The 15152-nt window shown below is 39.4% G+C and overlaps 1 protein-coding gene across 2 annotated transcripts; it reads right to left on the bottom strand.

Moving 5' to 3' along the window:
- Positions 1–522: 522 nt before the first annotated feature.
- si:ch211-165g14.1 (nucleolar and coiled-body phosphoprotein 1) lies at positions 523–14562 on the bottom strand. 2 transcript variants are annotated; one of them, XM_049476090.1, is made up of 6 exons: positions 14358–14562; positions 9799–11780; positions 8949–9042; positions 5091–5140; positions 4869–4929; positions 523–3103 (listed from the first exon to the last, which is right to left on the bottom strand). In XM_049476090.1, exons 2-5 carry the CDS (start codon positions 11776–11778, stop codon positions 4885–4887), a joined length of 2169 nt encoding a protein of 722 aa, XP_049332047.1. In that variant the 5' UTR covers positions 11779–11780; positions 14358–14562; the 3' UTR covers positions 523–3103; positions 4869–4884. The 2 variants fall into 2 exon arrangements, with proteins under 2 accessions (XP_049332047.1, XP_007228674.3); XM_007228612.4 differs by having other exon boundaries at positions 14346–14562.
- Positions 14563–15152: the final 590 nt, after the last annotated feature.

Here is a 15152-nt window from a genome sequence, read left to right on the forward strand (position 1 = left end):
TACACTATACAATACATCTGTATCACTCTAGACCGGTAAAAAAAAAAAGTGTTACTAATGATACATACCCAAATTTTATACATTAATTCAATTAGATAATTCCATGTGTTTCAATATATAAAATCTTCGAAACTGCATTTTGTTTACTTTACATACTTTTTTAATTACTTTTTTTAAAGTGCAACATTGAAAATTATGTGAAAACTTGCTGTGAGCTAATTTTGTTCTATGTTTTGCAGTTAAAAATAAATGTAATAAATTTAATCATGTTCAATTAATTTATTTTATTCCTGTCTGGATCAAACAACAACAAACGACAGAACAAGGCTGTATCACTTTACTTGTGTTTGCCTCAGTTAACCTTTTCACTATACTCTACCTCCTCCTGCATGTCTTTGCTCCACTTTAACAGTTGAACAACCCATGAACTGAAAAGGACTCCTTCAGCACCACCATCAGGCCAAACCAGTCCATAGCAATCCAATAAAACCTAAAACCAGCAGGGAAGAAAAAGAGCCAAAAGGTAGTAAAAATGTTTATTGGAACAGGACCCACAGAGACTTCACAAGGCATAGGGTGAAATTGTACATCCTACACACAGGCAGCAGCTCCTCCACAGCTCAGGCCATAAATTCAGACTCCAGAACACGACAAAGCAAAGTGCATCATACACAGACCATCACATTATCTCATCACTTAATCAATCAATAAATACAGAACGAGAACTGAGATTCCCTGCCTTTCCAGATAAGTGTCCTTTCAGCTGAGGTTGAAAATCTGCAAATAAATATGCATATACACATTAAATCAACATAAATACTTATAATTAAATATGTTCACATATAGTGCATATGGTACCTTCTGAGAAGATCTGGCTTGTGCAGCATTATAGTTTGAGAGATATGGGTGTCGGAAAAATTATATATATAAAAAAAACTGGCCACATCTGAAAATATATAAAGTACCCTTAACTGACACACACACAATTGTGCTCACATCTGGATTTCCTCTGAAAAACGATCTTGGTTTCGTAACTGACAAGTGTTTGGAAATGACCTGCTCTATTCACTTGAACATTACCCGAACTTCATTATGTATTATAAGGTGGCTGTCAGGATAAAGTCCTGGTAATGTCTGGTACAACTGATCCAAACACTGGCGTTCCCATGCAGATTACGACAGAAAAGTTCTGGGTTCCTGTAAATTGGTGACAGGGCCTTAATACTTATTGGAAGGATACATCAGGAGAGTCCAGGAGTAAACCATCTCTGCAGATGTTTCCACTAAGGGGAAATACTTGTATTTTATCTAATACATAGAACACTAGACTAGTTTAAACTGTAGTGCATCAGTGGAAAGGGACCACCACCACCAGCCGGCTAATCTGGGATTTATAAAAGTTGGTTCATTCTTAGCACAACAGTGGTGATGCCAGCCAACATTGTTGTGGTATGTTAGGAGTGCCAAGCCAATTGGAGTTGTTAGATAAAGGGGCTCTCCTTACAAAATAAATATTTTTTTCTGTTTTTGTCCTCTTTTTCTTTTTCTTGAGACTGTTCTGATTGTTTTGTGGATTGGGTTTGGGTTGAATATGTATGTTATGTGTATGACTATGCAAAATTCAATACAATAAAATATATATTAAAAATGTGTGTGGAAAAGTAAAAGATGAGCCTCAACAGCAACAAAGTAGGTGTATCTAATACAGTGGTCACATTAAGTGAACATAAGAGTTTAATCCTAACAAAATCCCACCAAGGCAAATGTAGCAGGTACCAGTGGTCCAGTGGGACTGATGTGCTGGTCAGGGATGGTCATTTTGCAGGAATAAATGGGCATGAAGAAGATTAGGCAGTAACAGATGGTCTACAGTCAACTGTAAACCCACAAAATGCACCTATAACAGATCTTTAAATCTGGATCTTGAGTCCAGCTTCCACTCCACTGGATTTTGTAATCATTAGTTGGTACGACAATACGTGGCCAATCAACAGCTGCTTTCCAAAGTCAAGGCTGCAACCTAAACAGGCTGCATTTTTTTAGCCGATCCATCAATGAAGGCTGTTCCAAATGGAAGGATCCTTCGTATACAACCGAGAAACATTTGCACGATTTGAAGGAAGGGCGCGACTGATGTATCCTTCCCAGTGCCCAGATGACTCTGGTGTAGAGTCAGCTTTAAAATGTCTAAAATTATTTTATTTTTTATATTTCTGTAAAGAAATATTTCACACCTCATTGTTTCCACAGGATGTTTGTGATTGATGCCCCTATGAAGCTTTTATAAGAGTGTTCCAAATGTGTGATCAACAGAGACGTACTACTGAGAAGTCATCTTCATACGACCTGCTCTTCCACGACTGCAGGCTAGGCTTTGAAACACAGTTAAAAACATTAACTGTTCAAAATCCAGGACTTGAAACCAGATACAAGGTCCAGATTTGAAGACCTGGGGTCTTAGGGTTACCAAACAATATGGCCAGTGAGGGTCAGAATTCGACATAGTGATTTAATCACTTTGTAATGTATAATAGTAATAATAATAATAATAATAATAATAATACAATTGAAAACAAATCAATGAACTGAATTCCAAGCTCTCAATCAGACATTTGGCCATGACCAGCTAAAAACAATCTCAGCTGTGTTGAAAATCACATTTCCATTAAATTCCACTCATATGCAAATGAATGGTATGATAATCCATTATGAAGGAGAGTGGCAGGCAAGAACAAAATAATTAATAATAATAAATGTGCCATCAACAGTGGGTCCTGGAACCATGGTAGTGGGTTTGGTAGGTTGAACATTCATCCGTTTGTAGATCACTGTAAACAGCTCAATATCTTAAAATCCGAGACTAAAATTGTGTAAACAAAATGTGACCAGATGAAGGAAGAGGAGGAGGAAGATGATAATGATAGTGATGACTAGTGGATTTAAACCAAACATAAACCAGATTCTTCCTCTGCAGACAGAGCTCATCCTTATTTGAAGCCTTAGACTCCATCAGACTGGCCGTCCTGCCGACTGGAGAAAATTCACCTTCTCTTCAGAGCTTTGCTGCTCCTCAGATTTTAATGTCAGTGGTGTGTAGCTTCTTCTGTGGAACCAAACACAACAACAGTTACACCCAGAATCACAAAAACAAAGGTAACTTTCCATTCTAAACTAAAAAAGTAGATTATTGGGCGCAGAGTGGTCCAGTGGTCTAATGCGCTGCCACTAGGAGCAGGAGGTCGCAGGTTGGAACCCCCGCTCATGCAGCTTTGCCATCAGCTGCCGGTGCTCAGAGGGAGCAAAATTGGCTCTGCTCCCTCTGGGGTGGGTAGATGGCGCTCTCTCCCCATCACACTTAAGGCGGCGCTGGGCGGCACGAGGCGTCTGTGAGCGGATGAATCGGAACCTAGCGGCTGTGCTTTCCTCCAAGCACGCTAGCTGCTCAGGCAATGATTAATCAGCAGCAGCTCGAAAAAAGGGGTGACTGACTTCACACGTCGGAGGAGGCGTGTGCTCGTCCGCGTCCTCCGAGGGTCATGGGCGTCACCGGTGATGGGGATGCACAAAGGGGTGGGACAATTGGATATCCAAAATTTAGAGAAAATGGGGAAAATCAGAAATAAAATTATAAAAAAAAAAATTAGATTATTTACACTTCATGATTGGTTGTGCTGTAATCGCAATTCCTTTAGTTGTTGTGGCTTTCACACTACATGTCATTTCAGCGACACAGGGTCACAAATTACAATGAATGCAATCAGTCAGATATTAAGGAGCAGTAAAGCCACTCTGCTAAAGAGCAGCGTTATACAAGAGTTTCAGTGAAGCTTCTCCAGCACTAAGGCTGGAGCAGTATTAGCATTAGCATTAACCACTAACCACAGCACTAGGTCTTTCGCCGTTCAGAGGGGAGTATATCGGACTGTAGTCTGCGTGTTTGCCCTGTTAAAACAAGCTACGTGGGGCAAACCGCTAGCTGATGGCGCCCTGGGTTACCAGAATACTCAGGGTTAATCAGTCTACCGCTATCGGGCAGCATTTACTATCGCTAACCATGGCTGGCTAGTGCTCCTAACCACAGCAAGCACTCACCCTTGGACAAAATACTGGAATTCTAAGCTTACTGTAAAGAAACTGGAGCGCTTTACTCATCCAAATGAACAGTTTTCAGGAGAGAAATCTGTGTAAATTAAAAGGGAACAGTAAGCTTAGAATTCCAGTATTTTGTCCAAGGGCGAGTGCTAGCTGTGGTTAGGAGCACTAGCCAGCCGAAAAATCGGTACGCAATTTTGCACCATTGGAATTCGTAACTGGCAAATCTGGCTAAAAAACAAAAGCACGTTTTATCACGACAACACACCAGAACTAAACAAATGCGAGAGCTAGCGATGCCATGCCAAAAAGTCTATAGAGGAGAATACTGGCCACTTCCCGTTTTTTAGTTGCCGAGTGAATATTCAAAGGCCGTGGCCGGTTAGTACATTAAGATATTCAATTTTAAAAAGCATTAAAACCACCATGAGACATTACAATACAGTAAAAGTCTATTAAAGGCCTTAACCACACCACACTAAACTATTATTACTCTCTCCCTGCCAACAATACTGTTAAATATCAGCATTTAAAAAAGATTATCATGAACTTCTATATGAAGTTCTAATAATAGAATATGTTTTTAGTTTATTTTATAATAAAATGGTATGTATTCAATGGCTGTTTCAATCATAATTAAAAATGAATTAACAAAAAACATTAAGGGACAACTTGGACGTGACTTTTCTTTCTTTTTTTCTTGTATTTTTTTTACTGATCTGCCAGTGTACTGCATCGGGACTCGGGTAAGAGAGGAGAACTGCAGAAGCACATACCCTCCATGGTAGTGTGTCATCTGTTCTGCAGTCTGCTCAGGCTGGTTCTGGGTGATTTATTCTGGGAAGAAAAAAGAAATAAGGAAGTGGAAGTTGTTCTGAAGGATAAATAAAGACGGTGCTTCTGTCAAATGCAATAAACCATTAATACATTACCAGGAATTTATTTCACAGCCGTGTTTATTTGAAGCAGAAGTGATGTAGTGTGTTGTGGGTTCTTACCTTGTGCTTTGGACATCTTATAGTAAAGTTCTCCTCATTAAATGAACAACCTGTGGAGCAATGAAGTACAGAGAAAGGAGATTTAACAGGCAACCATAACAAGAAAGAGCTACCACATGTTTTATACTCAAGTGCCCAAATCCCTGCTTATCCTCCTACATAAGAATTCAAATAAAAAAGAGGTTTTTAGAATGAATTATACCACTGAAGTTACTTCAGACCCATGCAATGTGATAGCGATGCTAAGAGACATCCTAGGTTTGCCAGTATTGCACCATAATGGCACTCTGCTGATCGAAGCTCTTCAAGTATTACTTTCCCATCCCAAGGAGCACTGTTGAATTAATCATCCAAAATCGGAAAAAGTACTCCACGACTGCAAACCTATCAAGCTGATGTAAGGATGGATGAATCTAAATACAGAGCAATCCTGGAAGAAAACCTGTGGGAGGCTTCAAAATCTTGAGACTGCAAGACAATGACCCTAAACATACAGCCAGATCTACAGATTCTATAAATGATTTATATCAAAGAATATTCATGTGTTAGATAGGGCTGTGACGATAATTTTATTACCGCAATACCGCGGTTATGGGACGTCACCGCGGTGATGAGCTCATTACCGTCATTACCGCATTTTTTTATGGCTGTCAAATCTGATTGACTGCGTTTTGAGCGGTAGTAAAATGCTCCATATAAGCACAACTGTGGTGAATTCAGTATTAATATGTCAAGTGTAAGTCCTACACTATAGGGCTGTGCAATATATCAAATATATTTTGATCGCGATAGATATTGGTGTCAAACTATCTCAAAATTCATAATATCGAATATAAAATTTTTTGTCATTTATCTGTGCTGCCGCTGCACTGGCGCGGCGGCGAATGGGTTAAGCAAAACGCGGTGCGTGGTATTATTAATATAATCACCCCTGGTACAACCACAAACTATCACAGTACTCATTGAGGCCAGAACAGCTCTGGAGTCTCCTGCTCACTTCGTCTCCATTGAGGCTGCTGAAGAGAGTGAAGATTAGCAGCACTAATATTGGCTCGGAAATGGAAGCTACAGGGCAGGCTCAGTAAGTTGAGAAAAAAGGAAGAAAAAGACTCAGAACAGAAGAGAATCATCTGCAAGATTTGCCGGAAAGTGGTGTCTGCACCTCTCGCCAACACATCAAACTAATTCACCCACCTCAAGGTAAACCATAGAGCCATGTAAGGTGTTCCGTGGTCACATTTTGAGAAAGTAAAATATATTAATTCATTGTCTGGCTGTTGGCTGTTCTGCGTGAGCACCGCGGAGAACGCGCGGCATTGCGCCTCAGTCTTGGGAAAAATAGTAAGGTTGGTTGAAGTGTAGTTCAAACAGCAAAGCAATGATATAAAACTATAACCACCATCTTTACTGAAATGTTGTTATCTGACCAAGTCTGAGGTAAAATGCGCTGCGCCTTGTCTCTTTCACAGCACGCGGAACTGAGTTCAGAACCGCTACAAATATAACCATATAAAACTCAGTTCAGATAAATAAACTTCAGATGAGTAAGGACACGTAAAGTGAAACAAAAATTGTCAAACATAAAGGACAGGTTTCTATTATTTTAAAATGGAACTAATGTCTTTTTTTGGTCGGTTGTCTCTTGCGAGCCGATTTCTTAACGTCACGACATTTTAATCAACATATTATATGACGCGGGTCCCGTCAGGATATCTTGCGGCACAGACAGAACTGAATTGTTATTGGCGGGAACAGGAGTTTAATCAATCCAGAGGATGTGGGAGCACATTAATAAATAGTTAAGAAAATTGTAATAATCACGCAGTGATTCTCATGCACGCAACAAAAAAACCCTAAGCACAAAAAAGGAGCGGAGAATGGACCGACACGCGCACACACACACCGATTTTTTTTTTGTAATGTGGTAAGAAACGTGACCGCACTATTCAGCGCGGTTTTAATAAATATTTTTTTTTATTTTAAGCACTAAATGTAATTTATTAAATTTATTTAGGACCGCAGGGCAGGTGCGGCAAAACTGTGTATGTGGCGGGCTGATGCGGGATTTTTTTTGCGGAACGGTAACGGGACAAAAAAGAAATGGTCTGAATTAATTTCCTCCAATCGAATATAATTTAACATGGTTTAAGAATATAAAATAATTTATAAACAAACGAAATATTTAATATTGAGCTAATAGCCCAAGTGCAAAAATACAAAATCTGTAATACTCTGCACTGCACAATTCAAACGAAATAGCCGTAACGCAGCTGCGCTCCTGCCCTGCGATGCAGCCGAAGCCTGGTGTGAGGCAGCAGAAATTCTGGGGTGAAAACTACATAACTACACAACATAAGGAGACATAATGCACTCCAAATATTCAGGAGGGAAGTGAAATAAATGATACTGTACAGATATAATCTGTATCTAGTAGATATTTAATGAGAAATAAGAAGAGTGTGAATAAAAAAAAAAACAGACGCCTATCACAGACTTCTTGAGCCTTGAGCCCGAACGGCCCGAGGAAAGGGGTGAGAAATATATTTTTTTCGGGGCCGGGGGTCAGTGGAAAATTTTGCTATGGATTAATTCGTCTTTTTTTTTTTAAACGAATATTAGAATATTCGCTACCAATTACTGCCGAATATCCTGAGCTCAAAACAGCTATTCGGGCCAGCCCTAAAATAGATCTATGGATGGAGAAGGGGGAGGCGGACAAGCTCCTCCTTCAAAAAGTCTGCTCGGAAAAAGACAGGTTAGCTGTACAATGACGAATTATACAGGCAGCATATGTTCACTTGTTATGCTGTATTTATGGTTTATGTAGAGGTTGTGTGTAGGCTGTATGGTTTGAAGAATAAAGATTTGTTACCAATAAATTTGTGGTGTTTTTTTTTTTTTTTTTGGGGGGGGGGGGGTGTTTTGGGGTCTCGCGGTTAACCGCAATATCGCGGTGATGCGTCAGTTTTTTACCGCGGTTATAAAAAATCAATACCGCCCCAGCCCTAGTGTTAGAATGGCCCAGTCAAAATACTGACCTAAATATTACTGAGTTTCTTTGGAAAGACATGAACATTACTGTTAATTATTGTTTTGGCCTATCACTTAAAATCCCAGGGGTATAAATACTTTTGTAAGCCACTCAACATTACCGATACTCATATCTTTAGAAAATACCATGATATTCTTGAATGGTTGAGTGAGCAACGCACTGAACACTCTCTTTGTCTACCAATTACGACTGATGCTTTCGGAAAACTGGGTCCCGGTTTGTTCTAAACTGGGCCAAAGTGCTGTTTCCAAAAAGGAAACTGGCTGACTGGCCTGTTTTTTTTTTTTTTTTTAGGTATTTTTATCATGTAAAACTATGAAGTAGAAGAAAAATACATCATTTGTATCAAAACTGCTATTCAAATTCTCTCTTATCCATATCACAGTGGCTTTTTATTTAGTTCTTGCTGCACATACTTTAAATAATCAGGACTACTTACACTCTTTGTACTAAAATGTACAGTAAGGTCAGTGCTCTTTATGCACTGATGAGCTCCTCAATATGTTCAAAAAAGTATATAATCGATACACTAAGAAAACATATTACAATACAATAAAATATTGTCATATTTCTGAGCTCTAGTATAGACGTTAAACTAATTCTACTGAACGCATCATACTGGATCTACACAGCCAAAAAATAAGAAGGGATTTGGGCCTAATTTAGAACTTTTAGAACAACCATTAAAAACAAACACAAAAGACCAAAAAATGTAGGTGAAGTTACGATTAGTTTAAAACAGACAGAACAGCTTTGCCAAAATCATTCTGGGCCTGGCACACTACATTTAGCACAAGTAGGCTTACCAGTCTGAAGAGCACAGGGGAAGTGGTATTTATTGGGACAGCCTTTGAAGAAACATCCCAACGTGGCACCAGCTGTGTCACAACACGAGCACACCTGCAGCATTCAGAAGAACAACAATTTTTCAAAGAAGATTCATTTTCTGTATTCTGTAATTTATATAACTATTATATATAGAATTTAATATTTTGTGGGCAGTGGAGGCTCAGCGGCAGAGATGTATAGTAACAAATTAGAAATACTTCTCTTTAAGTACTAAAATACTCTGTACTCTAATCTGTATCTACTGTAGTTTAATTTTTTCTCCTTCGTCCACACATTTACTTCATTACCTATTGGGATGAGTTTAATATCCTTACTCAAATAGGGGTGTGACAAGACACTCATCTATACAGAACCGGCAACCTATGACTAAATCTTAGCGCATTGCCTTTGCGAGTGCTCTGCTGTTTAAACCGTGATGGTGGGAATGTGCGTGGGAACGCAAGGCTTGGTAGATAAACGAAAAAACATGTTAAAATCAGCAGATACAGAGAGGCACACGAGACACATTTAACAACATTTGTGTCGTTTTATTCTCACAACACCTCCTGGCACTACTGCTATACATAAAATTATGCTGAAGCGCCCCCTCATGCACAGCGGGATACAAGCATTTGTGAAAGTGATTCTGAATTGAAAAAGGCATGTGGACTAAGAACATCATCACAAGATTTTACACCAATATGAGAGAGACTGAAAAATAGTAATGCAAAACAAATAATAAATCAGACCTTACTGCAAGATATTAGCTCTTGTGTGGAAAAAGTAACACTATAAGTAAGTAAGTAAGTAAAGTGTGCTTGGACTCACAGTTTCCTGAGCGAGCCTGACCGCCTCCTCCAATCCGTACAGCTTGCCCTTGATCAGGAAAATTCCAGCAGACCAGATACTACAGTCCTCATGTATCCAGCGCTCTCTGCAGTCACTGCCAGACTCAGGGGCACCAGGCTCCTGATCTGACGAGATCTGCTCCCTGAACTGTTCAGCAGGGCCTTCCACCTCACTGACCTCTAGATTGTGTCCGCTGCTCTCTGGACCGTGCACCAACTCGCTGTTATTATGGTTTGCTACAACCTGGCAAGAGTCCGGCTGATATCCAGAGGGACAGTAGGGCCCATGCAAGTCCCCCAAACCTATGGAATTGGACGTCCTGCCGCACAGGCAGCACAGCTGACCTGTCCGAGTCCTGTCATCAGAGGTAAGCCTTCCCAACTGCAAACAGGAGGTTGTGGGCACAGTGCCGGTTGCCGCAGAAGCAGATGAAGATTGCCTGCCTTTCTTCGCCTTGGCGTCGCTGTCATCTTCCTGGAAGTTGATGATAGTGCAAGAGGTGAGGTCCATTCGGATGTACGGAGCGAAGCTTTCACCCTTGCCCTCTTTCTTCTCTTCCTTGTTTGCTTGGTTAACATACTTCAGCTTGATCTCCGGCTCGTCGGGGGAGAACATGGAGGTGGACGACCTGGATGGTTGACGTTTTTTCCTCCTTCTCTTGGCCGTCCCAGAAGCTGCTTTGCGGCGGGGTGATGGCTTTGTCCGCTTCCTCTGTGCGCTGCTTTTGCTTCTGTTTTTGGGTACCGAATTGCTCCTTCTCTTTCGTTGAGACGGCGTCGCTTTTTTCGTCGGGCTAGATGATGAAGAGGTGGCTCTACCCTTCTGAGGTTTCAGCATGTCTGCATCTTCTGCATCTGAGGTAGACTGTACATTTTTGGAGATGAAAGTGTCAGTTTCTTCATCGCTTTCTTCCAAAAGGGCAGGTGAGGATACCTCACTTGACTCCAAAATCTCTGCAATTTCTTGGAAACTGAGTGCGTTAGCTCGACAGGCACGTCTTGCACGTCTGCAGCCGGTGTCATTGCTAAGATTAAGCTTCTGCCCTGGCGAAGAACTCGTTTCTCTTTCACGGTTTACCTTTTTCGCAGGTGGGTGATGACTGGGGGATTCCTCGCAGGTCGAGTTGGTCACAGGCACCTCAACTACGTCGCTGTCGTCACTGGAAATGTACTCAACAGAGCAAGGGGAATTCGCTTCAGAGAACGTACATTCAGATGAGAGAGTTTCTACTGTAGTCTGCTTGCGTAGTATAGACCGTCTCCCTACTACGGCAGAGTCTTCCGAAATGACGCTCACAGAGCTGGTGGAATGTAATGAAGGAGTTGGAGAAGCACGGTCCTGAGATACAAGAAAACCTTTTCTCCTAGTCATTAGCAACTTCGCCTTATTTTTACTACTGAAAGGGGCTTTAACACACCGTGACTTCGAATCCAGTCCATTCAGTGCACTTTTCCCTGCTCTAGTGGCCCTCCTGGTTCGCCTTGGCGTTCCACTGTCAACCTCAACGTTCTGTGACGCAGAAATCAGCCTCTCAAGTGGATTTCTGGAGGGACGCATTAACACTTTGTCCATTTCAACACCATCTTCAGGGTCAATGGGTGGGCATGGAGAGGGCATCAGGGCAACAGCAGGCAGTACATTGAGCAAAGGCAAAGTGTTGGGATTGTTTAAGGACACAGAACAATATCTCGATTCATAAGCAAATCGAGTCGAAGGGTCCAGTTGAGAACCATCAGTTACACCCTGCTTGAAAGGTCTGGAAATGCCACTTTCTGGAGCAGCCACTATCCTGCTTTTTGTCCCTGAGGTGCGATCACTCTGGCTGGCCTTCTTTACAAGATCCAGGGCCTCTACAGAAGTAGCCCGAACTGGAATCTGTCTGCAGCCCATGGAGAGATCCAGTGCAGTGGGAAGGGGTTCTTGAAGATGCATGACGTTCAACTTGTTTAGAGGGTCCATCACTGGAAAATATGAAGAAATTAAACTTTGAGTTTACACTAGGGGTCATGTTATCATCATGACAGTTTGTCCATGATAACGTCTTCTGCAACGCTCAATATAACACATTACTATATTTTCTACGATACCTTACAGCATCAGAAAAAACAAATTTTTCTGTTTTCTAAAATCAAAGGAACACTCAGAACAAGCAACTCCTTAATATTTTATCTCCATTCGCCCCATTCATAGAGAACTCACTCTCAGGCTCTCTATATTGTTTAACAGATATTTTAGGAGAAAGAAAGTGGTCAGACCCTCTATAAACAGCTCTGGTCATGCAGGACAATATCATTCTTCATGATCTTATAACTTTAGGTAGCCGCTGCTCCTAAATCCCAGTCGGTGACTGGATCAGATATTTAGCATAAGAAATATTTATTCGGTGATGGCTCTGTGAATGTATTTCAGTAGTTCAGACCATACAAGCACCAAACGCTGAGAGATCCCTGATTTGCCTGCAAGTTTTTTCAGCGATCAACAATAAACTGTTACGACTGAAAAATTTGGTTAAAATCGTGTAGTGTGAATCTGGTATTACCCAATACATTAAACAATGAGGCAGTACCTTTAGTAAGTCAATTTGTGGGGCGAGTTTTATGGTGCTTTCACACCTACATTGTTTTGTCCAGACTTTCAGATTTTCAGTTTGGGATTGAACTATAGTAGCAGGTGTGAAGAGGGCGGTGAACCACAATCCGGACCGGATCTACTGAACCGTGATAGTCGGATTCTGACAGAGCGCTAGAATTCTTCACAACACCTGAAAGCAAAGCAACTCACCGAATTCATACCCAACATTCTACAAATCAATTAATATAAAGGACAGAGAGAGTTCTTCAATTCATTCAATAAACTGCTGTGTAAAACCAAACCAAACCGACATAAATGTACATAATGTAACAAAGAGAAAAACCTTGGTGTCAACTTATGGGTGTGAAAACAGACAAGACTTTAAAGAGTCTAGGTTTCAATGAAACTATCAATATTTGAGACCACATATCGACAAGATTAAAATAATATGATATACTGTGAACGATATTATACCCTGCAATAACGTGCCAAATCACGCACTCCTAATTATCACATAAAGATAATGCTTTTGTGCTGTTTTTATAAAAAAAAAAAAAAAATCACACTATTGTCATTTCTCTTTATATCTCTCCTACACAGATTATATCTGTCCAGTATTATTTATTTTATTTCAGTCATGGATATACGGAGATATTTAAAATGCATTATTAGTATCATGATATTCTGGATCAGGATTGACTTCTATTACAAATCTGATTAAATTCTTGCTTGTTTGTTTTTTATATCTCAGTTAGGGGTGTGCCATATCATATCGTACACAATAAAATAGAATTGTCAATTTTCATGTTGCATTTTTATTATATATATATATATATATATATATATTTTTATTCAGTGATTTCTCATGTCGCATATTGAGTATCGTTACCACGAAATATCTTGATATTATTTTAGGGCCATTTCGCCCACCTCTAATCACAATAATGATATATTGTCCAATCCCTAATCAAGACCAACTTAACATACCACATTCTCAGTGGTATCAAACATCCCTTACCATTTCTGACCAAAACTTCACCTTACACCTACAAATGCTTGCAGACATTTTTGGTTAACATGACCTTAATTATATTTTCTGGCTTACCAGATTTTTTATGAATTATTTACTTAATTTATTTCATATTATTCACCTTCTACTAAAAAGCTGCAAAACTGACAGGGATCATAACAAGCTACAGTTCATGATCCAAGCTACTGGGTGATTTAAACAGGTGATCTGAAGTGGTTTCCAGGAGCCCCCACCTTCATTCAAACACACAAGCTTCACATTAAACTACTAATCTCGGTAAAACAGGTGAAATTCACTATAAATAATACGTTTACACTATCTGAATACATGCAGATAGTCAGGCTAGCAGTTTAGCTGCAGCTTTTACAAGAAAAAAAGGGCCTTTTGTGGCTCCAGTGGCAGAAACGATGCTTGAGTTCGATTCAATTTACACAAATGATTCATTTGAACTTGCCGTTTAAATGAACCATGAATCTAGCTAATGAACTGTTTAGCTAAACGATTCAGGGATTCACAAGTCATAAATCAAATCATATAATGTTTAATCTGTTTATGTAGGTTTTTTTCGCTTACTAATGAAGTAAGGGAGACATTTATAAAAGCACTTATGTTTATTTAAAGAGGGATACAACTAAGTTAATAAAAAAGCAACATATCTCATTAAAATCTTACAATCTGTTAATCTAGTTAACTAACGTTATTTATGAGGGAAATTATAAGTAATTAGACTATTTTTAGAGCTTATCTGGATACAAAAAAACAAATGTAGTCCCCCAACGCACCACATTAAAATATATCCGAATCTAACCGAGTGTAACTAAGTGTCTCTTCAGTTCGGCTCTTCTGAATCGGTTCAACTCGTTTACTGATAAGGTGCCGATTCACAAGAGCCGATTCGTTAGCTTAGCTTAATTTGCCGACTTACCACAGAAAATACCGTGTAGCGAATCCGCCGCTTCACCCCGAGGCCGCGAACATGTTACTTTAGCCGCACACAGACTTCCTCAGCGAACAGAGCGCAGAGATGAACCCCGCTAAACCTTTAAAACAGTAAATCACTGAATCCGCTCCACCTGATTTTACATGACTAGACAAACGGCACTTCAGCACTGTGAATCCCGCCACCAACACACTGAACAACATGGCCGCAGCACAGCCTGCCAACTGTAAAACCAGGCAAAATAAAAGTTTATTAATGATAATAATAATAATAATAATAATAATAATAATAATAATAATAATAATAACAATAATAATAATAATAATAATAGAACTTATTCTCGCAATATTACATCTTTAATCTTGTAATATTTTGACTTTAATCTCGAAATAGCATTCCGTGCATCTTTTTTCCTCACAATAATGCGAGTTTATTAACACAAGTTTATTCTTATAATATTACGAGTTTATTCTTGTAATATTACGTATTATTATGTATTTTTTCTCACAATATTACAAATTTATTCTGGAAATCAACTGTTTTATTTACATTTTTTGAGAGTGGCCCTAGAACGACCTTGTAGTTACAGAACTTTATCACTCCACTGCTACATATCTTTAGGTTTTTGCCAACTGTACAGAAATATAAAAATAAAATGGCAAAAATATTAAAATAAAATTTGAATAAAAAATATACCATAGATTAATAATAATAATAATATATTTGTGTAATATATGATGCTAAACATATAAATAGAACATTGTGTGTAATTTATGTTTAATTTCTTTTTCT

The sequence above is a fragment of the Astyanax mexicanus genome, chromosome 3 (genome assembly GCF_023375975.1).
Source record: "Astyanax mexicanus isolate ESR-SI-001 chromosome 3, AstMex3_surface, whole genome shotgun sequence".
NCBI lineage: Eukaryota > Metazoa > Chordata > Actinopteri > Characiformes > Acestrorhamphidae > Astyanax > Astyanax mexicanus.

Coding starts and splice junctions, on each gene's coding strand:
- si:ch211-165g14.1 (XM_049476090.1), bottom strand. CDS start 11,778: ATGGACCCTCTAAACAAGTTGAACGTCATGCATCTTCAAGAACCCCTT. Junction 9,043..9,798: donor TCAGGCTCGCTCAGGAAACT/GTGAGTCCAAGC, acceptor TGAATGCTGCAG/GTGTGCTCGTGTTGTGACAC. Junction 4,930..5,090: donor TAAGATGTCCAAAGCACAAG/GTAAGAACCCAC, acceptor TTTTCTTCCCAG/AATAAATCACCCAGAACCAG.